Below are 18,345 nucleotides of genomic sequence, written 5' to 3'. Positions count from 1 at the left end.
GTTTAAATTAAAAAATTAGAATGCTTTAATATTAAATGTAAAAGATTATTATATATATACACGACATAATAATAAATTCAGTTACTAACATTTACAATTTTTTTATTAATTAAACCTTTTCAATATTTGTTAATTAAGATATCTTAATACATTTTACCAGTATAAAAATATATGCACAAGTACTGTACTAATGAAACTATAAACTTGTATAACCATAACTCCTATCAATTCATAAATAAAACATATAAAAACGTTATAATGATTTTTTTCAATTTTTTGAAGACTTATGAAAATTTTCAAAATTAATTTTGGGGGCTTAATGAAAATATTCTCAAACTCTGAGAGGACCTAATCAAAAGTTTCAAAACATTTGGAGACATAATTTTTTTTTAAAAATGGAGTTGGAAGGAATTTTTTAAAAATTTGGGGGTGCCAAGCCAATAATAAGAAAACGTTTAAGGATTGATAGGAAAAATGAAGAAAAAAAATTGAAAATGATAAGCGTGAGCGGCAGGATTCGAACCTGCGCGGGCAGAGCCCACATGATTTCTAGTCATGCCCGATAACCACTCCGGCACGCCCACTACTTTGATGTGTTGTCAATAGAATTTTACACCAAGGTAAAAGAATGTTGAAATATGCATGAAATCCTTCTGTATTTTTCACGCTAAAAATCCTTTGTTTTTAATGGGTTCGTTTCAAAATCATTGCTTTTTTTGAGATATTTTTTCCATTTAAAAACTTGGCATTTGTTATGTATCAATGTATTTTCTAATTGGTTTTCAATTTTTAAGCCAAGTACTAGTGTATCAGTGTATAATAATAAGTCAGCCAAGTACTAGAGTATTTTGACATAAAATATCCAAACAGCAAGAGTGGGAGATCATCTCTAGAAACTTGCTCAGTATCAATAGGAGGGACCTCTTCATAGAGAATGTTTGTTTGAGGGGGTGTGATCCTCACTATCGTCGTCTCAACGCTCATGGATGGGTCGGAATCTTCATCATCATTAGACACACTTCTTTGAGAGTTATCATCAAAGGCACAAGGCTGGTTATTGTCTCTATTCTGATCATTGTTATTAGCATCGGTATTAGCACGGACAACAGTGTTCGAACCAAAACGGAGACGGCTTAGAGCAAAAGGATAGATGGAGCTAGTACAGACAGCAACAGATGGGACAAGTTCCATGCAAGTAGAACCGATGGAACATCTGGTTCTTGAGGCCCTAATGGTAGATCTAAAATGAATTTGGTTGACATTGAATTCCGAGAAACCAAGACTAGCCTAATTTCTTTTGTTTGCTCTGGTTGTCAGTTGTCATGGGGACTGTTGTTGCGAGAGTGGCCAATGGTGCCACATTGGATGCAGACCTTACACACACGTTCATAGCCGAAGTGGACCCAAAATCTGATTCCGTCATCACTTTGGATGTAACAACCAGCAATAAGAGGTTTCCAAGGGTTGATATCAACTCTGACCCCGAGGAAATGAATGTTATGAGGGTAACCTCCATTGCTGTCCACATGTAAAGCTCTACCTGCAATTTGACCAATTCGAGTAGCCACCAGACCGTGCGGTACTCGAGGGGAGGCTATCCACGTGATCATTTGAACAATGCATGGTAAAATCTTTGAAAACTCAAACTCCCCCTCAAAATTATCGTGTTCTTCTGGAAAATTTGCAACAACTGTCTACCTACAAGACAAATTTATTCTAGAAGGATATCCAAGATTGGTAATGTGTGCCCGTTATGCACCAAGCACAGGGAAACTATCGAACACCTTTTCCTTCAATACCATTTTGCTAGGGCTTTATGGTTTGGTTCTCCACTTTCGTTTTGACCAGACTCCATTAATATGCCCTCCTTGTCTCGTTGGATTCTCCACTGGCTCGATATAAATAACATCTCTTAACAAGACTCCAAGAGATTCTATACCCTGGTTACTTGCTCAGTTTGGATTATCTGGAAATCCAAAAATGATCTTGTTTTCAGAATTAATGATCTTTTCTCATTCTTTTGATCTCCCAAATTTGCCAGCAGCCCATCCTAGATTACGCAAATCTCTCCCCACCGCCCAAGTGGCTCCTCAATGGTCTCTCTGTCTTGATGTCTCAATAAATCGAAATAATAATAATAACCTGATTGGTGGTGCTGTTATCGTTCAAGCTAGGATCCTCATGGTACACTCAATCCTCCTTTTTCTCAAATCTTACAATTTTTTCTCTAATGAACTTCTCAACATGGACAAGAAATGGTGCAACATTTTATTAGGATAGACGAATGCAGGATGAAAGCTTCCACCAGCAATCCAAGACATTTAGCGTCTCCTCCTTTTAGTTTCCATACAACAACTCCCTACAGACAATCGACATCGCGAAATTAAGGCTAAGAAATGGGCTTCCTCAGCATCCAAAACCTTTATTAACTTTACCTGGCCATGAATTTTACCCTTGTCTTTATACCAAAAAATAAAAATAAAAGAGAAGAAGAGTCAAGAGTGCTCTCTTAGGTTTCCCAAAGAAATAGTGAATATTGTGGTTGGGAAGAAGACGAGCGGTGATTCTGAAGCAATGGATGATAGAAGCGAGATCGCTCTTCTTGAAAAAGAGTTAATTCAATTAACGGTGAAAAGTTCACTAGTTACTCCATCCAAAAATCCGACGCTGATTTGTTCAGTTTGAACGAGGAAATCGTACAACCTAGACAGTCTGTGAGCGCAATTAAGGATTATCTGGAAAACAAAAAAAAAGTTTGAGATTCTCATTGCTGGTCAGAATTTATTTACAATTTCCTTTGAAGATAAAGAGGATTTAGAACAGATTTTGGAGGGATGCCCATGGTTCTTTCGGAAACAATTAATTATTTTTGACAGACTGAAGCAACCTATGGAGCGCAATAAGATTCAACTGATCTTCTCTCCCTTTTGGTTAAAGGTTGGCCCGTGCCCACTTGAATGTGATAAGAAATATTTGATGCACGTTATTGGGTCTACTTTTGGGGGAGTAATTCGAGCCGAGGTAAAGGGAGATTTTTGCCGAATTAAAGTTAATTTGAATATACAAAAACAATTAAGAAGAGGTATATTCGTCTTTTTGGATGAAAGAAGGAAAGTCTGGTTAGCTTTCAAATATGAAAATCTCCCAACCTTTTGTTTTGGGTGTGGAAGGATGGGACATGGGGTCAAAGAATGATTGGAAATACAAACAGGAGACTGTAGTAAAACAGAAGAGGATTATCCATTCTCGATAACCCTTAAGGCAGAATCTTCCATAGTTGGGAAAGAAAGCCTATTATTTGGATCACTAATGAAAAAATCGATGCAACAATGCTTCTACACAGGTGAAGAAGTGGCGAACACTGCGGCTGTGCTATCATCAGGAGGACATCCTTGACTCGCCAATCGAAAAAGAAAGTGCTTCCGAAACAGGATTCTATGCCTCGAAAAATGGAAAAATTTCAGGAACGTTCTAGAGATAAAGATGAAAGAGATTCGCTGATGATATCGCCTAAAAAGGGGGAAAGAGCTCCAAGAGATAATGACGAGGAGATCTAGGCAAAAAACTTGCCTATAAAAGGGGAAGCACAAACAAAGAAAGATTACCGTAATTTAGAAACTGTTTCAAAGGCAAATTCTATGCAAGTGGGGCCTACAAAAGTGGTGGATAGAGCAGATACAATTTGGAATAGTAATGAGGAAGATCCAAAAACAGTCTACAAATTAGTGGGCTCCATTAGCCCAGTTGAATCTCCTAAATTGGGCCACAGGAAGAAGAGTTGGCAGCGCCTATCCAAAAAAGAGAAAGATGATTCATTTATAGATGACTATATAAATGGAAAATGAAAATTTGATCCAGAGACAAAGATAGTTTCAGAATTGAACGGTGAAGATACATTTAAAAAAGCTAAATACAGGGACGAGAATCTGGGAGGATATTTAGCAAAGTTTAAGTCTCAAACTTTTAAGGGAGACAATGATGAACTTTCACAAATTAGATCAGCGGCTGGCAAATTGTCAGCTAACCGGGAACAATGAAAATTCTATGTTAGAACGTTCGAGGATTGGGGAATTCTCAGGTGTCTAAAAGGCTTTAGCATATGTTGAAGCTTTATAAACCCCAAATGGTCTTCTTAATGGAGACCAAATTAGATAGTAGTAGAATGGAGAGATTGCGAAAGCAATGTGGATTTCAAAATGATATGTATATTTCAGCGAGTGGGTCACGTGGTGGATTAAGCCTAGCCTGGAATGGTAATGATTTAGTTCAAGTTTATAGTTATTCGAACAATCATGTTGATGTGGAGATTAATGAAGAAAATATTCTGTATATGTGGCAGTATACTGGGTTCTATGGCAACCCAAATCAATCAAACAAACAGGAGTCATGGAGCCTACTTCGCAGGTTAAAGTCTAATAGTTCCTTACCATGGTGTGTGTGTGAAGATTTTAACGAAATTATATATGTACATGAGAAAAGTGGAGGAAGAACAAAAGATAAGAGACAAATGAAAGAATTTCAAAAAGCTCTGGAAGATTGTGATCTGGCTGATATGGGTTTCAAAGGGAAAAAGTTTACTTGGGAGAGGGGCAATTTTACAGACACAAATATCAGAGAACGACTTGATAGGGGAGTTGCGAACCAATAGTGGCTAAACCTGTTCCCTTAGTACGAGGTTCAACACTTAACTCACTCTTTCTCTGATCATTGTCCAGTCCTCATCCAGATGATGTCAAATGTAAAAAGCACGGGAAGGAATTTATTCAGATTTGAATCTTGGTGGATCACTGAGCCATCGTGTGAAGAAATCATCAAGGAAATTTGGCAAAAGTAATCTGGTAATTCCTTGGAAAAATTTGAAGATACCAAGTTGAGTTTACAAAAATGGGCAAAAGAAATCACAGGAAACCGTGAAAGGAAAGCGAAGATTCTAAGAGGAAGACTGGCCGAACTTGATAAAAAGGATAGAGACAATGATATCCTTGCCGAGATAATTGATGTAAAGATGGAACTAAATTGGGAGATGGAAAAAGAGATGTACTGGGAGCAGAGAGCGAGATCAAATTGGCTGAGACAAGGGAACAGGAATACGGCTTTCTTCCATAATCACGTGTCCCAAAGACGTAGAATAAATCATATTCGAGGGATGGAGGATAAAGAAGGTATTCTCAAAACGGAAGAAAATGATATGGAAATCATGATAAAGAACTACTTTATGGAGCTATTCGAATCTAAAGGAGTTGGTAATATGAGTCACATACTCTCAGGTGTTTGCTGCAATATATCTGATAGTATGAATCAAATTCTGACTGCAGATTATAAAGAGGAGGAAATATTTGAAGTAATAAAAAGTATTGGATCGACAAAAGCCTCTGGACCTGATGGATTTCCGGTAATTTTTTTCCAAAAATTTTGGCATATTATAGGGAGGGAGGTAAGTGATTTTTGCTTGGAAGTTCTTAATAAAGGAAAATCTCTTAATCCTTTAAACCATACGAATATTGTGCTAATCCCAAAGAATTCTCAACCAAAAACTCCATCAGAATTTAGACCAATTAGCCTTTGCTTGGTTTTTTATAAAATAATTTCAAAATCTGTAGCAAACAGGCTACAGTTTTGTATCGATCCAGAAGCACCTTTGTACCAGGTAGATTAATTGCTGATAATGTTCTTCTTGCATATGAAATTCTATAATCTATGAAGAATAAAAGGATCGGGAAAAAAGGTTTGATGGCTCTAAATATTGACATGAGCAAAGCCTATGATCGGGTGGAATGGATTTTCTTGGAACAAATGATGGCTAAAATGGGATTCGACGAGTCTTTGATTCAGCTTATTATGAGATGCATCAGTACGATTTCATATTCGGTTGTTTTGAATGGAAAACCAGGGGAAGTATTTCGTCCTGAGAGAGGCCTACGTCAAGGGGACCCTTTGAGTTCTTTTCTGTTCCTTATATGCAGCGAGGGACTGTCTACACTATTAAGACTTGCAAGTAAGGAAGGAATGCTGAAAGGAGTAAATGCGAGTAGACGAGGCCCTCACTCATCTTCTTTTTGCGGATGATTGCATTCTGTTTGGGGAAGCAAGTGAAAAAGGTACAGGAATTTTTGAAAGGATCTTAAAAAAATACGAAGCCTATTCGGGACAATGCGTTAATTATGGAAAGTCCACAGTTTTCTTTAGTTTAAACACAACTGAAATATTTTGTTCGACTACTGTAAGTAGATTGGGGGTGAATAGGATGAATAACACAAAGAAATATCTGGGCTTGCCAAATATGGTGGGAAGAAGGAAAATGGTAGCATTCAAACACCTTAAAGATCGAATCAAAGCAAAAATTGATTGTTAGGGCTCTCGATTATTATCACAGTGGGGAAAAGAAGTTTTCATTAAAGCTGTGCTACAAGCAATTCCAGCTTATACAATGGGATGCTTTCTACTATCGAAGCCAGTATGCATTGATATGGAACAACTTATAGCAAAGTATTGGTGGCAAAAGGGGTTCGGAAAAAGGGGAATACACTGGTGCTCATGGAAAAACTTATGTGAATTAAAAGAATTAGGTGGTATCGACTATTGTAATTTTGAAAAGTTTAATTTAGCCCTCCTTGTAACACCCTCTACCCGTATCCATTGCCGGAATAGGTACGAGGCATTACCGGAGTTTACTGAATATTTTGAAAATAATCATAACGTCTCTCTATTGGGCCCTCGAAGCCCCAAAAATTCATTAAAAACCAACCAGAATTAAATTGGGATCATAAAAAAAATTTCGCAAAATCTTAAATTTTATTTTCATCTAAGTACTTACCATTTCAATACTTCTTATAATTAAACATGTTACCATTCAATCAATAGCTTGACACTTGTCTAAGCGTCAAACAACATCATTGTTAGTATACTTGCATATATTTCATATAAATTCAACATTTATATACTTATTTTCTTGACATGTTACACTTGAGTTTAATAATTGTCTTTACTTACATAATTTCCTTATATTAACATATCAAAGATAATCATATATGTACATGTCATGAAACATATCATTCTCTTACCGTTTCTTCATAAGTATATATCAATCATTTCATTATATCAATATTTCATGCACCATCATTTCCATATATTTTATGTATATTTATTCCGTAAAGTTTATATCAAACTTAACATAAATTATATTACATGTACTTATTCTTATTTTGTTTATCTATCTTCATAATTATTTCATACAACTATTTTGTACATATATTTCCATATGACCGTTCTTGTAAACATTTCACACAACTATTTCATATAACCATTCGTCATCTGATACATATTACCTGAATATCAATTGTTCAATAGATGTCATCGCGTCTCTCATCCACGGTCTTATTTGTCTTTGACATGATGTCATAGTGTCTTTCAACTATGGTCTTACTCATTTTCTGTCATGTTGCCATGGTATTTTTCAACCATGGTCTTACACATTTCATGTCACGCTGCCATGGTATCTTTCAACCATGATCTTATTCATTTCCCGTCATGTTGCCATGGTATCTTTCAACCATGGTCTTATTCATTTCATATCAGTCGCCATGGTATCTTTCAACCATGGTCTTACACATTTCATATCGAGTTGCCATGGTATCTTTCAACCATGGTCTTACACATTTCATATCGATTGCCATGGTATCTTTCAACCATGGTCTTACACATTTCATATCGAGAGCACACTCCGTGAACCTCATCCTTACGGTGGGATTACCGGTCAGGCTAAATCCACGTAATATAAACTCATAGAGTATTGTCGGGATTACGGTCGAGTTAAATCCGCAACGACAATTACTCTAATGAGCTTGGATCTGAATTACCAGTCCAGGCTAAATTCAGATCCTAATTTGGATTACCCGTCCGGGCTAAATCCATTTACACGTATTCTTCGGGAGGGCTATATCAGGATAGGATCACCCGTCCGGGCTAGATCCTTTTTACCGTCAATTCCTTTTCAGAGATCCATTGAAATTTCCTTTTATTCAACCGAGATTTCTTCCCCTTTTTATCAAATATATCAATGTTCCGTCAATTTTCATATAATGAACATTCAAATTATTTTCACATCAATAACATACATTTCAAGCATTTAAGAATATAATTCAAGTTACACAGACTTACCTCATTGCTTGTTTGTGTTTATAATTTCATTAATTCGATATCTTTTCTTTTCTACGATCAAGTCTCATATTTAAGTCGTCCGGATCTTTATAAATAAATTTAATCATCATTTTCATTCATTTCATATTATAATGCATTTAATTAATGCTCTAGACAAAATTACCATTTTTGCCCCTAAACTTTTAATTAATGACGATTTCATCCTTAGGGTAAGGGAAAATAAAATTCTTGCAATTTAATCCTTATTTCCAGCTATTATTCTCGTATGTATTGATAACAGTTCATGAGTTCTATAAAATATCAGAATTTTCCATAATTTCAACACTTTTCAATTTAATCCTTAAAACATGTTTTCCCCCGATCTTAAACTAAATTAATAATTTCATTCAATTTTTTAATTTAAATAATAAAATAATCCATTTCATGCAATTTGGTAATTTCTGACATTTTTACAAAATTGCCCATAAAGTTTTAATTTTATTCAATTTAGTCCCTGAGCCTAAATATACAAATTAGCCATGCTAGATGAATATTCATACATATTTTTCCTCCTCATCCTCTCCATTCTACATCCTTAATGTAGATAACAAACTTGTAAGTAACATTATCCATAATTTTTATTATTTACTTTTATGAATATTTAAGCTGTCTATCTGCGTCATAGTCACTAAATTATTTATATCTGGAGCTATAGAACTCAAAATTAAGATCCTATAATCTTTCCTAAAACTAGACTTATATATCTTCTTACCACAAAATTTTCAGAATTTTTGGTTTAGCCAATAAGTACAGTTTATTCTTTAAAATTACCTCTGTTCTGCTATTTTACAGTTCTGACCCTTCTTCACTAAAAATTAATTATCTCCTCGTACAGAATTCGAATGATGTTCCCGTTTGTTTCTATTGAAAATAGACTCATTCAGGATTCTAAAAATATAAATTTAATCCCATAATTATTTATATCCAATTTTTTATGATTTTATAAAGTCAGAACAGGAGAACCTGAAATCATTCTGACCTTGTCTCACAAAATTCATCATATCTCATGATTTACAATACCATTTCTTACATAATTTATTCTATAAGAAACTAGACTTAATAATATTTAATTTAATATTTTATTTATCCTATAATTAGATTTCTACAATTTTTGATGATTTTTCAAAGTTAGACTACTGCTGCTGTCCAAAACTGTTTTAGTACAAGATATTAATTACCATGTTATAACACCCTTATTTTCTTTTTCTACACCATTTCTCATCACTTTCTCTTATTTTCTCTTCACTAACATATCAAGAACATAGGACCTTATGTAAGAAAACTCTACTATAACATTATTTCCATGCTTTGTCAATAATAACAAACTTAAAAACGTATTGAAATCTTGATATACTTACCTTGTTCTATTGATACTAATCTTTAACTTGATTTTCTCTCTCCTCCAGCTCCTATTTCTTGAATCCAGCTTGATATTCTAACTCCCCATGGTCTCCTTAACATTTTTCTCTCTTAGTAGCTATGGAAATTCTTTTGATTTCTAGGTGAAAATGGTGAATTTTTGGTGAAAGGACCAAATTGTAAAGAAAACAAAATTTCTTTCTTTTCCTTCTCTTCTAACGTTGGTTGCATGGGAAAGGAAATGTAATGTTAATTCTTAATCTTTCCTTCCTTTTATACTAAATAAATAATAATATAATAATAATAAATATCTCATAAAAATATTAATAAAATAACATTTATCTAATTAATTAATTTAAAATATCATCAACATAATCATCACATTCTAGAATTCTCTCTCTTACTAATTGACCATTTTGCCCTTCATGATCTTTTAGAATTCCATCCTTGAGTCATCACTTAATTTGGTAAAATTACGATTTAGTCCCTCATAATTTTTCACCTATTCAATTTGGTCCTAATTCATCAATTTTTCTTGGTTTCTAGATCATTCCACCCTTAAAATATTTGCACCATTAGTCCTTCAACTTTTTTATATTTACACTTTAACCCCTTAAATTTTGAGTATTTATTCTTGTGCAACAAGACTTTTCTCATCTTTGCAATTTAGTCCTTTCTTAAATTAATATATCATAATATACTTCCCAATATTGACATAACTCAAAAATTCCCTTTTTGTCACTTTATTTCCTTATTTTACTATATCACGGATAATATTTTACTGTAAAAATTTTCGAGATATTACACTCCTTGATAAGCAAGGATGGCGACTAATTGAAAACCCCAACTCTCTTTTAGCACAGACATTGAAGGCTAAATATTATCCAAAAACTGACTTCTAAACTGTAAGCTAGGAAACTTACCTTCATATACTTGGAAAAGTATATGGGCCACAAAAGGCCTTTTGCGGAGGGTAATGTGTTAGAGGGAGGGAAATGGCCAGAATATTAGTATTGAAGAGGATGTCTGGGCTCCGAAGGATAGAAATCTGTATATTCGAAAAATAGTGAGAAATCAGAATTTATTGAAGGTAGCAGATCTGATTGATAGCAATACTAGAACATGGAAAACAGAGTTGATTACAGCTACCTTCTTCGCAGAAGATGCTCAGAGAATACTCTAAATCCCGCTTACTCTCATCTCACAGGATGAGAGGCGAACCAACGGGTGAATATACAGTCCGAAGTGGGTGCAGATTACTATTACATGGCAACCCCATCAATAATAATAGATGCAACCCAAATGGAAACAGGGAATGCTACAAAAATTGTGGAATAGTGACCTCCCCTCAAAAATAAAAATTGCAGCCTGGAGAGTCACTCTAAACTACCTTCTTACACTATCAAATCTACGCATTAAAAGACTAGCTAATGACGCCATCTGCCCAAGATGTCAGCAGGGTGTAGAGAACAGAGACCATGTCTTTCGAGAATGCGCTGCTGCAAAGGAAACATGGAATAGCTTACAATTTGACTGGCCTGAAAGAGTAGCAAATATGGAATTCATGGAATGGTTCATGGAATGGTTTACCTGGACTGTGCACAACAACAGTATTGATATTTTTCAATCCTTCTTATGCACCATCTGGGCTATCTGGTCGGCTAGAAACAAATGGATCCACGAAGGCAAGAAAATGTCAGGAGCAGAGACGACAAGATTTAGCGTACAGTACTTACAAGAACTAAACAGCATTAAACGGGGAAAACTTGCCTCTAGCCTGATTAGAGCAGAATGGAAGCCCCCGATTCAAGGTGTATGATTCATTATCATACATAAAGGAAGAGAGTCACGGAGGCAGAAATTGATCGGGGATGTGGATGAGAATTCCAACAGGTGTATGATTCGAAGAAGAGAACTTAATGAATATCAGCCTTTTGTCCTTTCCAGGAGTTGTAAATGAAAATGAAGATTTTAGGAAGATTTGTAGGAAATAACAGCTCATTAATGCTGGGTTGCTTTTTTATGTTTTATGTTATTTTATTTTACAAAGCCTGGCAGGCCTTTCATGGTCAAACGGGCTGATTTTGTTTTAGGATTCTGTTTATTTAATTTATTCAATACAACCCAGCTATTTCAAAAAAAAAAAAAATATCCCTCTCAATCATTAGTAGAATTGATATGAAAAATACACCGTATTTTAAGACCCTTTTGGGAATGTAAAGATATGAAAAGTTCATCATTGACGCGGCCTGAGCTTCGAGGCCACCATAAGCGATCCATCGACAGTTGGAATTGTCACCGGAAACACGTCGAAGACAGTTGATCCATTCATTCATTGACTTACTCACCCACATGCTCTTCCCTCTTCTTTTAATCTTCCATTTCTTTATGTTTGTCACTTCTATTATAAATATACAGAAATTCAGAACAAAGGGGTTTTTTTTCTTTCTATTTCTCGAACTTTTAAAGTTCAAAAATGGCGGATAAAGCTAAAACCGAGAACACATCTCTGCTCCACGAAAAATATGGAACCCTCACTAAAGTTTATGAAGAACTACTGATATCATGACGATCAAACAAAGATCGTAAACAAAAGAACAAAAGAATGAGAAAGAAAGATCGTAAACAAAACGGGTACGACAAAGCTAAGGCGGATATTTGGTATTGTGGGGGTGGTTTTTCTGTTTCAAGATGATAACTTGATGGCGATGTATAAGAAGATTTTTAGAGAGGAGATTTCAAGTGTCCGCCATGATTTTTTTTTTTTTTTGGTGGGGGGGAGTTCTCTGATAAAAGAAGAAAAGCTGGGGAGGGTGGCTTAAGATTTAATTTTTATTTGTTTTTTAATCTGGCAGGAAAATTAGGTGGCTTTTAAAATATATTAGGTGGAAATTCAAGATTTGTTTAATTCCACGTCATTCCTCTGTTATGCACTTAACGGAAAAGAAAAGAAAAAAACAAATTAGTGACGAATTTGTAACTTGAGTGACAAAAAGAAAATTTAACAATAATTTAATGAAATGTAGTTTATAAATATACATACGGCACAAAGGGAGAGGCTAAGAAAATTCAGTCCGAATTACAATCTTTTCTTTTCATCAATCTCTTTTGCTATTAGAACCCCCCTTCCCCCGGTTTTATTTTCTTCTTGAGTGCTCAAAGTAGAAAGAACAAAGAAGGTTTTAATTCTTTTTCTTTCTTCAGTGGCCAAAACAGGGAATTCATTATCGGCAAAAGGGAAAGAAAGCGTCAGGGGAAGAACCATCTTCAATGGCTGAAACAGGGGATTCACTGGCAGCTTCAGGGGAAGAACCATCTTCAATTGATGAAACAGGGGAGTCATCATTAGCAAAAGAAACAGAACCATCTTCAATGGCTGAAACAGGGGAGTCACCGGCAGCGGCAGGGGAAGAACCATCTTCAATGACTGAAACAGGGGAGTCATTATTAGCAAAAGAGAAAGAACCATCTTCAATAGCTGAAACAGGGGAGTCACCGGCAGTGGCAGGGGAAGAACCATCTTCAATGACTAAAACAGGGAAGTCATCATTAGCAACAGGGAAAGATCCATCTTCAATGGCTGAAACAGGGGAGTCACCAGTGGCAGCAGGGGAAGAACCATCTTCAATGACTGAAAAAGGGAAGTCACCAGCAGCAAACGGGAAAGAACAATCTTCAATGGCTGAAACAGGGGATTCATCATCATCAGTAACAGGGGAAGTAAGGGAATTAAAGAAAGAACTTCAAAGCGTTGTAAGAAAGATTCTTGAAGAAGATGATGATGATGACAATAGAATTGATACAATAGGCGAATCCATAAGAATCTTGTCTCGTTTAAGAGAGATGAAGTTGAATCAACCTGCTGTTATTGGAATGGATGATGATAAAGGTAAAGCAGTATTGCCACCTAAGCAAGACGGCGACTCTCCTATGTCATCTCCATCACTCGTCATGGGTAATCCCTTTGTTTCGGTTTCAAACCAGGTTAGGCTTTCTTGTTTCTTTAATGGGTTTTAATTGATTTCTTGTATTATCATTCCAGAAATGTTGTAATTCTTGAAGAGTCTTTTATGGATGTTTATCAATTTTCAGGCGCTGAAGTGGATGAAATCGAATGAAGCTAAACTAAAAAGCCAAGAGATGATGGACGCGAGTCGACTTTTGGCAAACCTGCACCTTGAAAGGCTGTCTGGTTCATTTTCTGATAAGGTGAGGGCTGCTAGAGAGCTTAGCAAACTGACAAAGTCACAACCAGCATACAGGGCAATTTTTGCCGAGCTCCCGGACAGCATCACGAAATTACTCGGTCCGTTATTGTCCGAGGACTATTACGATCCCGAACTCGAGCAAGATTTGAGCTACAGAGTTTCCAAACTCAAAATGAAGCAAGATTTGATGGAAATAGTTTTAGACATTTCAACCGATGACAACAATAAGCAACATATGGCGGAACATCCTAGTGTCATCCCTTTGCTTGATCGCACTCTTTATACTGGAACCATGGAAACAACGAGAACTGCTGCAATGACTCTGGTATCGTTATTGTCACTCGAATCGAACAAGTTCATCATCGGAAAATCCACCATTCCCGCGGCTTTGCTTCGATTTGTAGACATAGAGGATGCTGCCGCAGCTATACTCAGCCTCTGTACTGTACATGAGAACATAGCAAAGTTTAATAAATTAGGGGCAATCAAAGTTATGTCGCAGAAGATTGATGAAGGTATACTTGTTGATCAGCTATTGGCGATTCTTGCAGTTCTATCTTCACGTCAAGACGTCTTTTTTGAATATGAGGATGTTGATGCTTTCCGACGCTTGGTTGAGCACAGAAGAAATATCAGTTCCCAACGTGCTGAAAACACCGGCAGTGCTAGTGCCGCCATACCTTGCTTCACGCGTAGATGAAATTAAAGGGACTACTCTGTAAACATTTTCAGAACTAAGGGACCAAAAGGAAATAAAAACCTTTTCTAGCTTGATATGTCTTACTTGATGAAATAAAATCCCACGGGGAAACCATTCTTTTTACATTTGATTTCATTCTTCTTCTCAAACAGATTCAAATATTGTTTGCTTTGAATCTTCATTTTCAATTCCAATCGGCTTAAATTTAAAAGCTGACTAAAAAAATTAGGACCTAATCATAAAAAAAATATTTTAATAGTTAAATTTATCATTATTTCATAATCATGCTAATTGATTTTCATAGTAAATGAGCATTTGAGTGTTGATTTGAGCTTTAGTACTTTTTCACAAGCAATTTCGAGCATAATTCCATTAATTAAATTAATTACTATAATCCTTATTTGAGGAAACGTTAAATTTGGATTTTAATGTTTATATTTTTTGTTAATCTCGTTTTTATTCTTTCGTTTAGCTAAATTTGATAATTATTATTTTTAAAATAGTTAAATTATTTTTTAGCGAAAATTTTGATTAAAACATTAAAGTTTTAGTGATATTAACATAATAACTATCGGTAGTCCACTTATACTTAATATTGACATGACATTATTTATTTTATATGTCATGTTAATAAATAATTTAAAAATAATAAAATATTCAATAATTAAAAATCAAAATTAATATATATATAAATTTTAAAAATATAAAAAAGAGGGACTATATATGAATTATCATACATACTGCACTATTTAAAAATTAATATTTTAATCAATATTTTAATTAAAAATAACAATTTAACTCATTAAAAAAGGTTATTCCTCAAATTAAACTTCTTTAAAAGTTGAAAATCAAATATAGTTTAAAAATAAAGAATAAATTGACAAAATTAGATTAATATTATGCCAAAATATAATTGCATAGCAATAGAAAATAATTGGTCAGTCAAGTTCTAACCTATTTTGACATAAAATATCCCTCTCAATCATTCCTATTTCCTAGAATTGACAACACTATATTGGGTAAATTTCACCATAGGTCATTCAATTATTATTAAACTTTTATTTTGGTCACTTCACTATTAAAAATTACAAATTAATCACCAAACTAATTGAAATTGTTTTTTTTATCCTGTTCTGTTAAGTATCGATAAAAGATAATAAATGAATGATGTGGAATTTTAAAAAATTCTTGAATTTCCACCAAATATACTTTAAAAGCTACCTAATTTCCATACAAGAGTAAACACGTCGAAGACATGTGATTCATTCATTCGTTGACTCACTCACTCACATGTTCTTCTCTCATTTTTTAGTCTTCCATTTCTTTATTTTTGTCACTTCTATTGTAATTTAGATAAGGAATAGTATTGTATGAAACAGTAACGTCACGTTATCTGTATCCCTTTCTAATAGTTTTATATTATATCAGTACGAATAAAAATACTAATGTGACATAAAACTATTGGAAAGTACAGATAACATGGTTGTTTCATACAATCCTTTCTCTTTAGATAAAAGGGTTTTTTTTTTTCTATTTCTTGAACTTTTAAAGTTCAAAAATGGCGGATAAAGCTAAAACCGAGCTTGGTTGTATGTTGGGTCATTGAACCTTCACTGAAGTCACAAAGATTGTAAACAAAAGAACAAAATAATGAGAAAAGCTAAGGCGGATATTTGGTATTGTGGGGTATTTTTACTGTTTCAAGATGATAACTTTGTGGCGATGTATAAGAAAATTTGCAGAGGAGATTTCAAGATTCTGCCATGGTTTTCACCTGAAGCTCGGAGGCTAATCACCAAGGTTTGGGACGTTTTCTCTGATAAAAGTAAAAAGCTGGGGGAGGGCGGGTTAAGATTTAACTTTTATTTGTTTAATCTCACATGGAAAGTATATTAGGTGGAATTTCAGGATTTTTTTAAAAAAAATTAATTAATTTAGTGACTAATTTGTAATTTTAAATAATTGGATGATTAAAAACAGCTTAACAATAGTTTCCTCTATATAAGTATAAATATATATAGCACAAAGGGAGAAGGGTGAGAAAATTCAGTCCAGATTACAATCTTTTCTTTTCATTTCTCTCTTTTGCTAGTTGAACTCCCCTTTTATTTTCTTTCTTTGAGTGCTCAAAGTAGAAAGAACCAAGAAACTGTTAGTTCTTTTTCTTTCTTCAAGGCTGAAAAAGGGGAGTCATCTTCAGCACAAGGGAAAAAACTATCTTCAATGGCTGAAACATGGGAGTCATCAGCAGCAAAAGGGAAAGAACCATATTCTATGGCTGAAACAGGGGAGTCATCATCAGCAAAAGGGAAAGAACCATCTTCTATGGCTGAAACAGGGGAGTCATCATCAACAAAAGGGAAGGAATCATCTTCAATGGCTGAAACAGGGGAGCCATCAGCAGCTGCAAGGGAAGTAAGGGAGTTAAAGAAAGAACTTCAGATGGTAGTAACAATGATTCTTGAAGATGAAGATGACAATGGAATTGATATACTAAGCGAATCTATAAGAATCTTGTCTCGTTTAAGAGAGATGAAGTTGAATCGATCTGCTATTATTGGAATGGATACTAAAATTCAGTCAGTCTTGAATGAGCTAATCAACAATACTGTTTCATCTCCACCACTCATTATGGGTGATCCCTTTGTCTCGGTTTCAACCGAGGTTAGACTTTCTTGTTTCTTTAATGGGTTTTACTTAATGTTGTAAACTTGTAATCTAATTCTTGGAGAATCTTTTATGGATGTTGATCAATTTTCAGGCCCTAGACTGGTTGAAGTCGAATGAAGCTGAACTAAAAAGCCAAGAGATGATGGAGAAGAGTCGAGATTTAGTAAACATGTTGCTTCACAAGTTGTATTGTTCATTTTCTGATGCGAAGGAAGCTGCTCAAGAGCTTAAAATGGTGACAAAGTCACAACCAGCATGCAGGGCAGTTTTTGCTGAGATCCCGGACAGTATCAAGAGATTGCTCGGTCCAATATCGGTCACCGTGTACCGTTCCAAATTCCAGCTCCAAGAAGATTTGATCAAAACAGTTTTAAACATTTCAACCGATGACATCAATAAACAACATATGGGGGAACATCCTATTGTCATCCATGTGCTTACTCGAGCTCTTTACTATGGTACCACTGAAACAAAGAGAAGTGCTGCAATGGCTCTCGTATCGCTATTGTCACTCGAATCGAACAAGTTCATCATCGGAAAATCCATGGCTCCCACGGCTTTGCTCCAACTCGTACGAGTAGGGGATCCGTTGGCAAAGATTGATGCTGCTTCAGCTATACTCAGCCTTTGTACTGTATATCAGAACATAGCAGAGTTTAATAAATTAGGGGCAGTGCAGATTGTGTTGCGGAAGATCGGTAGAGGTGTACTTGTTGATAGGCTACTGAGGATTCTTGCAGTTTTATCTTCACGTCAAGACACCGTTTTTAGAGATGAGGAAGTTGATGCTTTCCGACGGTTGATTGAGCATAAAAGACATACCAGTTCCAGACATGCTGAAGACATCTGCAGTGCCGCCATGTGGTTCTTCACGCGCAGATGAAATTAAAGGGACTACTCTGAAAACATTTGTAGAACAAAGGGGCTAAAAACAAATAAAAAACTTATTCTAGCTTTATATGTGCTGCTTGATGAAATAAAATCCCAAGGGGAAACCATTCTTTTTATATTTTGTTTCATTCTTTCTTAAACAAATTCAAATATTGTTTGCTTATGATGAAAACAGTGTTGTTTGAAAGGACTGGCAGGCAGGGGTACCAATGTCGTTAGAGGTGTAAAACCGGTTCATCTTGAAAATTGGCATGGATCAAGTTAAAAAAATTGACTAGTTTTTTTTTATAAAAATTTAATAATTTATTTTCTTTGAATTCA

At 35.0% G+C, this 18,345-nt stretch overlaps 3 protein-coding genes and 1 non-coding gene across 4 annotated transcripts; 3 read left to right on the top strand and 1 right to left on the bottom strand.

Annotated features, from left to right (window-relative positions):
* Nucleotides 1-502: 502 nt before the first annotated feature.
* Nucleotides 503-584, bottom strand: TRNAS-AGA (transfer RNA serine (anticodon AGA)). The gene has a single exon. It is a non-coding gene; the product is annotated as a tRNA-Ser (tRNA).
* Nucleotides 585-10,718: 10,134 nt separating this feature from the next.
* Nucleotides 10,719-11,374, top strand: LOC108455266 (uncharacterized). The gene is made up of 2 exons (XM_017753848.2): nucleotides 10,719-10,800; nucleotides 10,923-11,374. The coding sequence occupies exons 1-2, from the start codon at nucleotides 10,719-10,721 to the stop codon at nucleotides 11,372-11,374; spliced, it is 534 nt and encodes a 177-aa protein (XP_017609337.2).
* A 1,451-nt stretch (nucleotides 11,375-12,825) lies between these two features.
* On the top strand, nucleotides 12,826-14,566 carry LOC108455265 (U-box domain-containing protein 9-like). The gene is made up of 2 exons (XM_017753847.2): nucleotides 12,826-13,539; nucleotides 13,648-14,566. The coding sequence occupies exons 1-2, from the start codon at nucleotides 12,826-12,828 to the stop codon at nucleotides 14,461-14,463; spliced, it is 1,530 nt and encodes a 509-aa protein (XP_017609336.1). The 3' UTR covers nucleotides 14,464-14,566.
* A 1,906-nt stretch (nucleotides 14,567-16,472) lies between these two features.
* On the top strand, nucleotides 16,473-18,127 carry LOC108455264 (U-box domain-containing protein 9-like). Its single transcript, XM_017753845.2, has 2 exons — nucleotides 16,473-17,127; nucleotides 17,225-18,127. The coding sequence occupies exons 1-2, from the start codon at nucleotides 16,687-16,689 to the stop codon at nucleotides 18,014-18,016; spliced, it is 1,233 nt and encodes a 410-aa protein (XP_017609334.2). The 5' UTR covers nucleotides 16,473-16,686; the 3' UTR covers nucleotides 18,017-18,127.
* The last annotated feature ends 218 nt before the right edge of the window (nucleotides 18,128-18,345 follow it).

Source organism: Gossypium arboreum, chromosome 9 (assembly GCF_025698485.1).
Source record: "Gossypium arboreum isolate Shixiya-1 chromosome 9, ASM2569848v2, whole genome shotgun sequence".
In the NCBI taxonomy this organism is placed as follows: domain Eukaryota; kingdom Viridiplantae; phylum Streptophyta; class Magnoliopsida; order Malvales; family Malvaceae; genus Gossypium; species Gossypium arboreum.
This window is presented reverse-complemented; position numbering and strand designations above follow the sequence as displayed.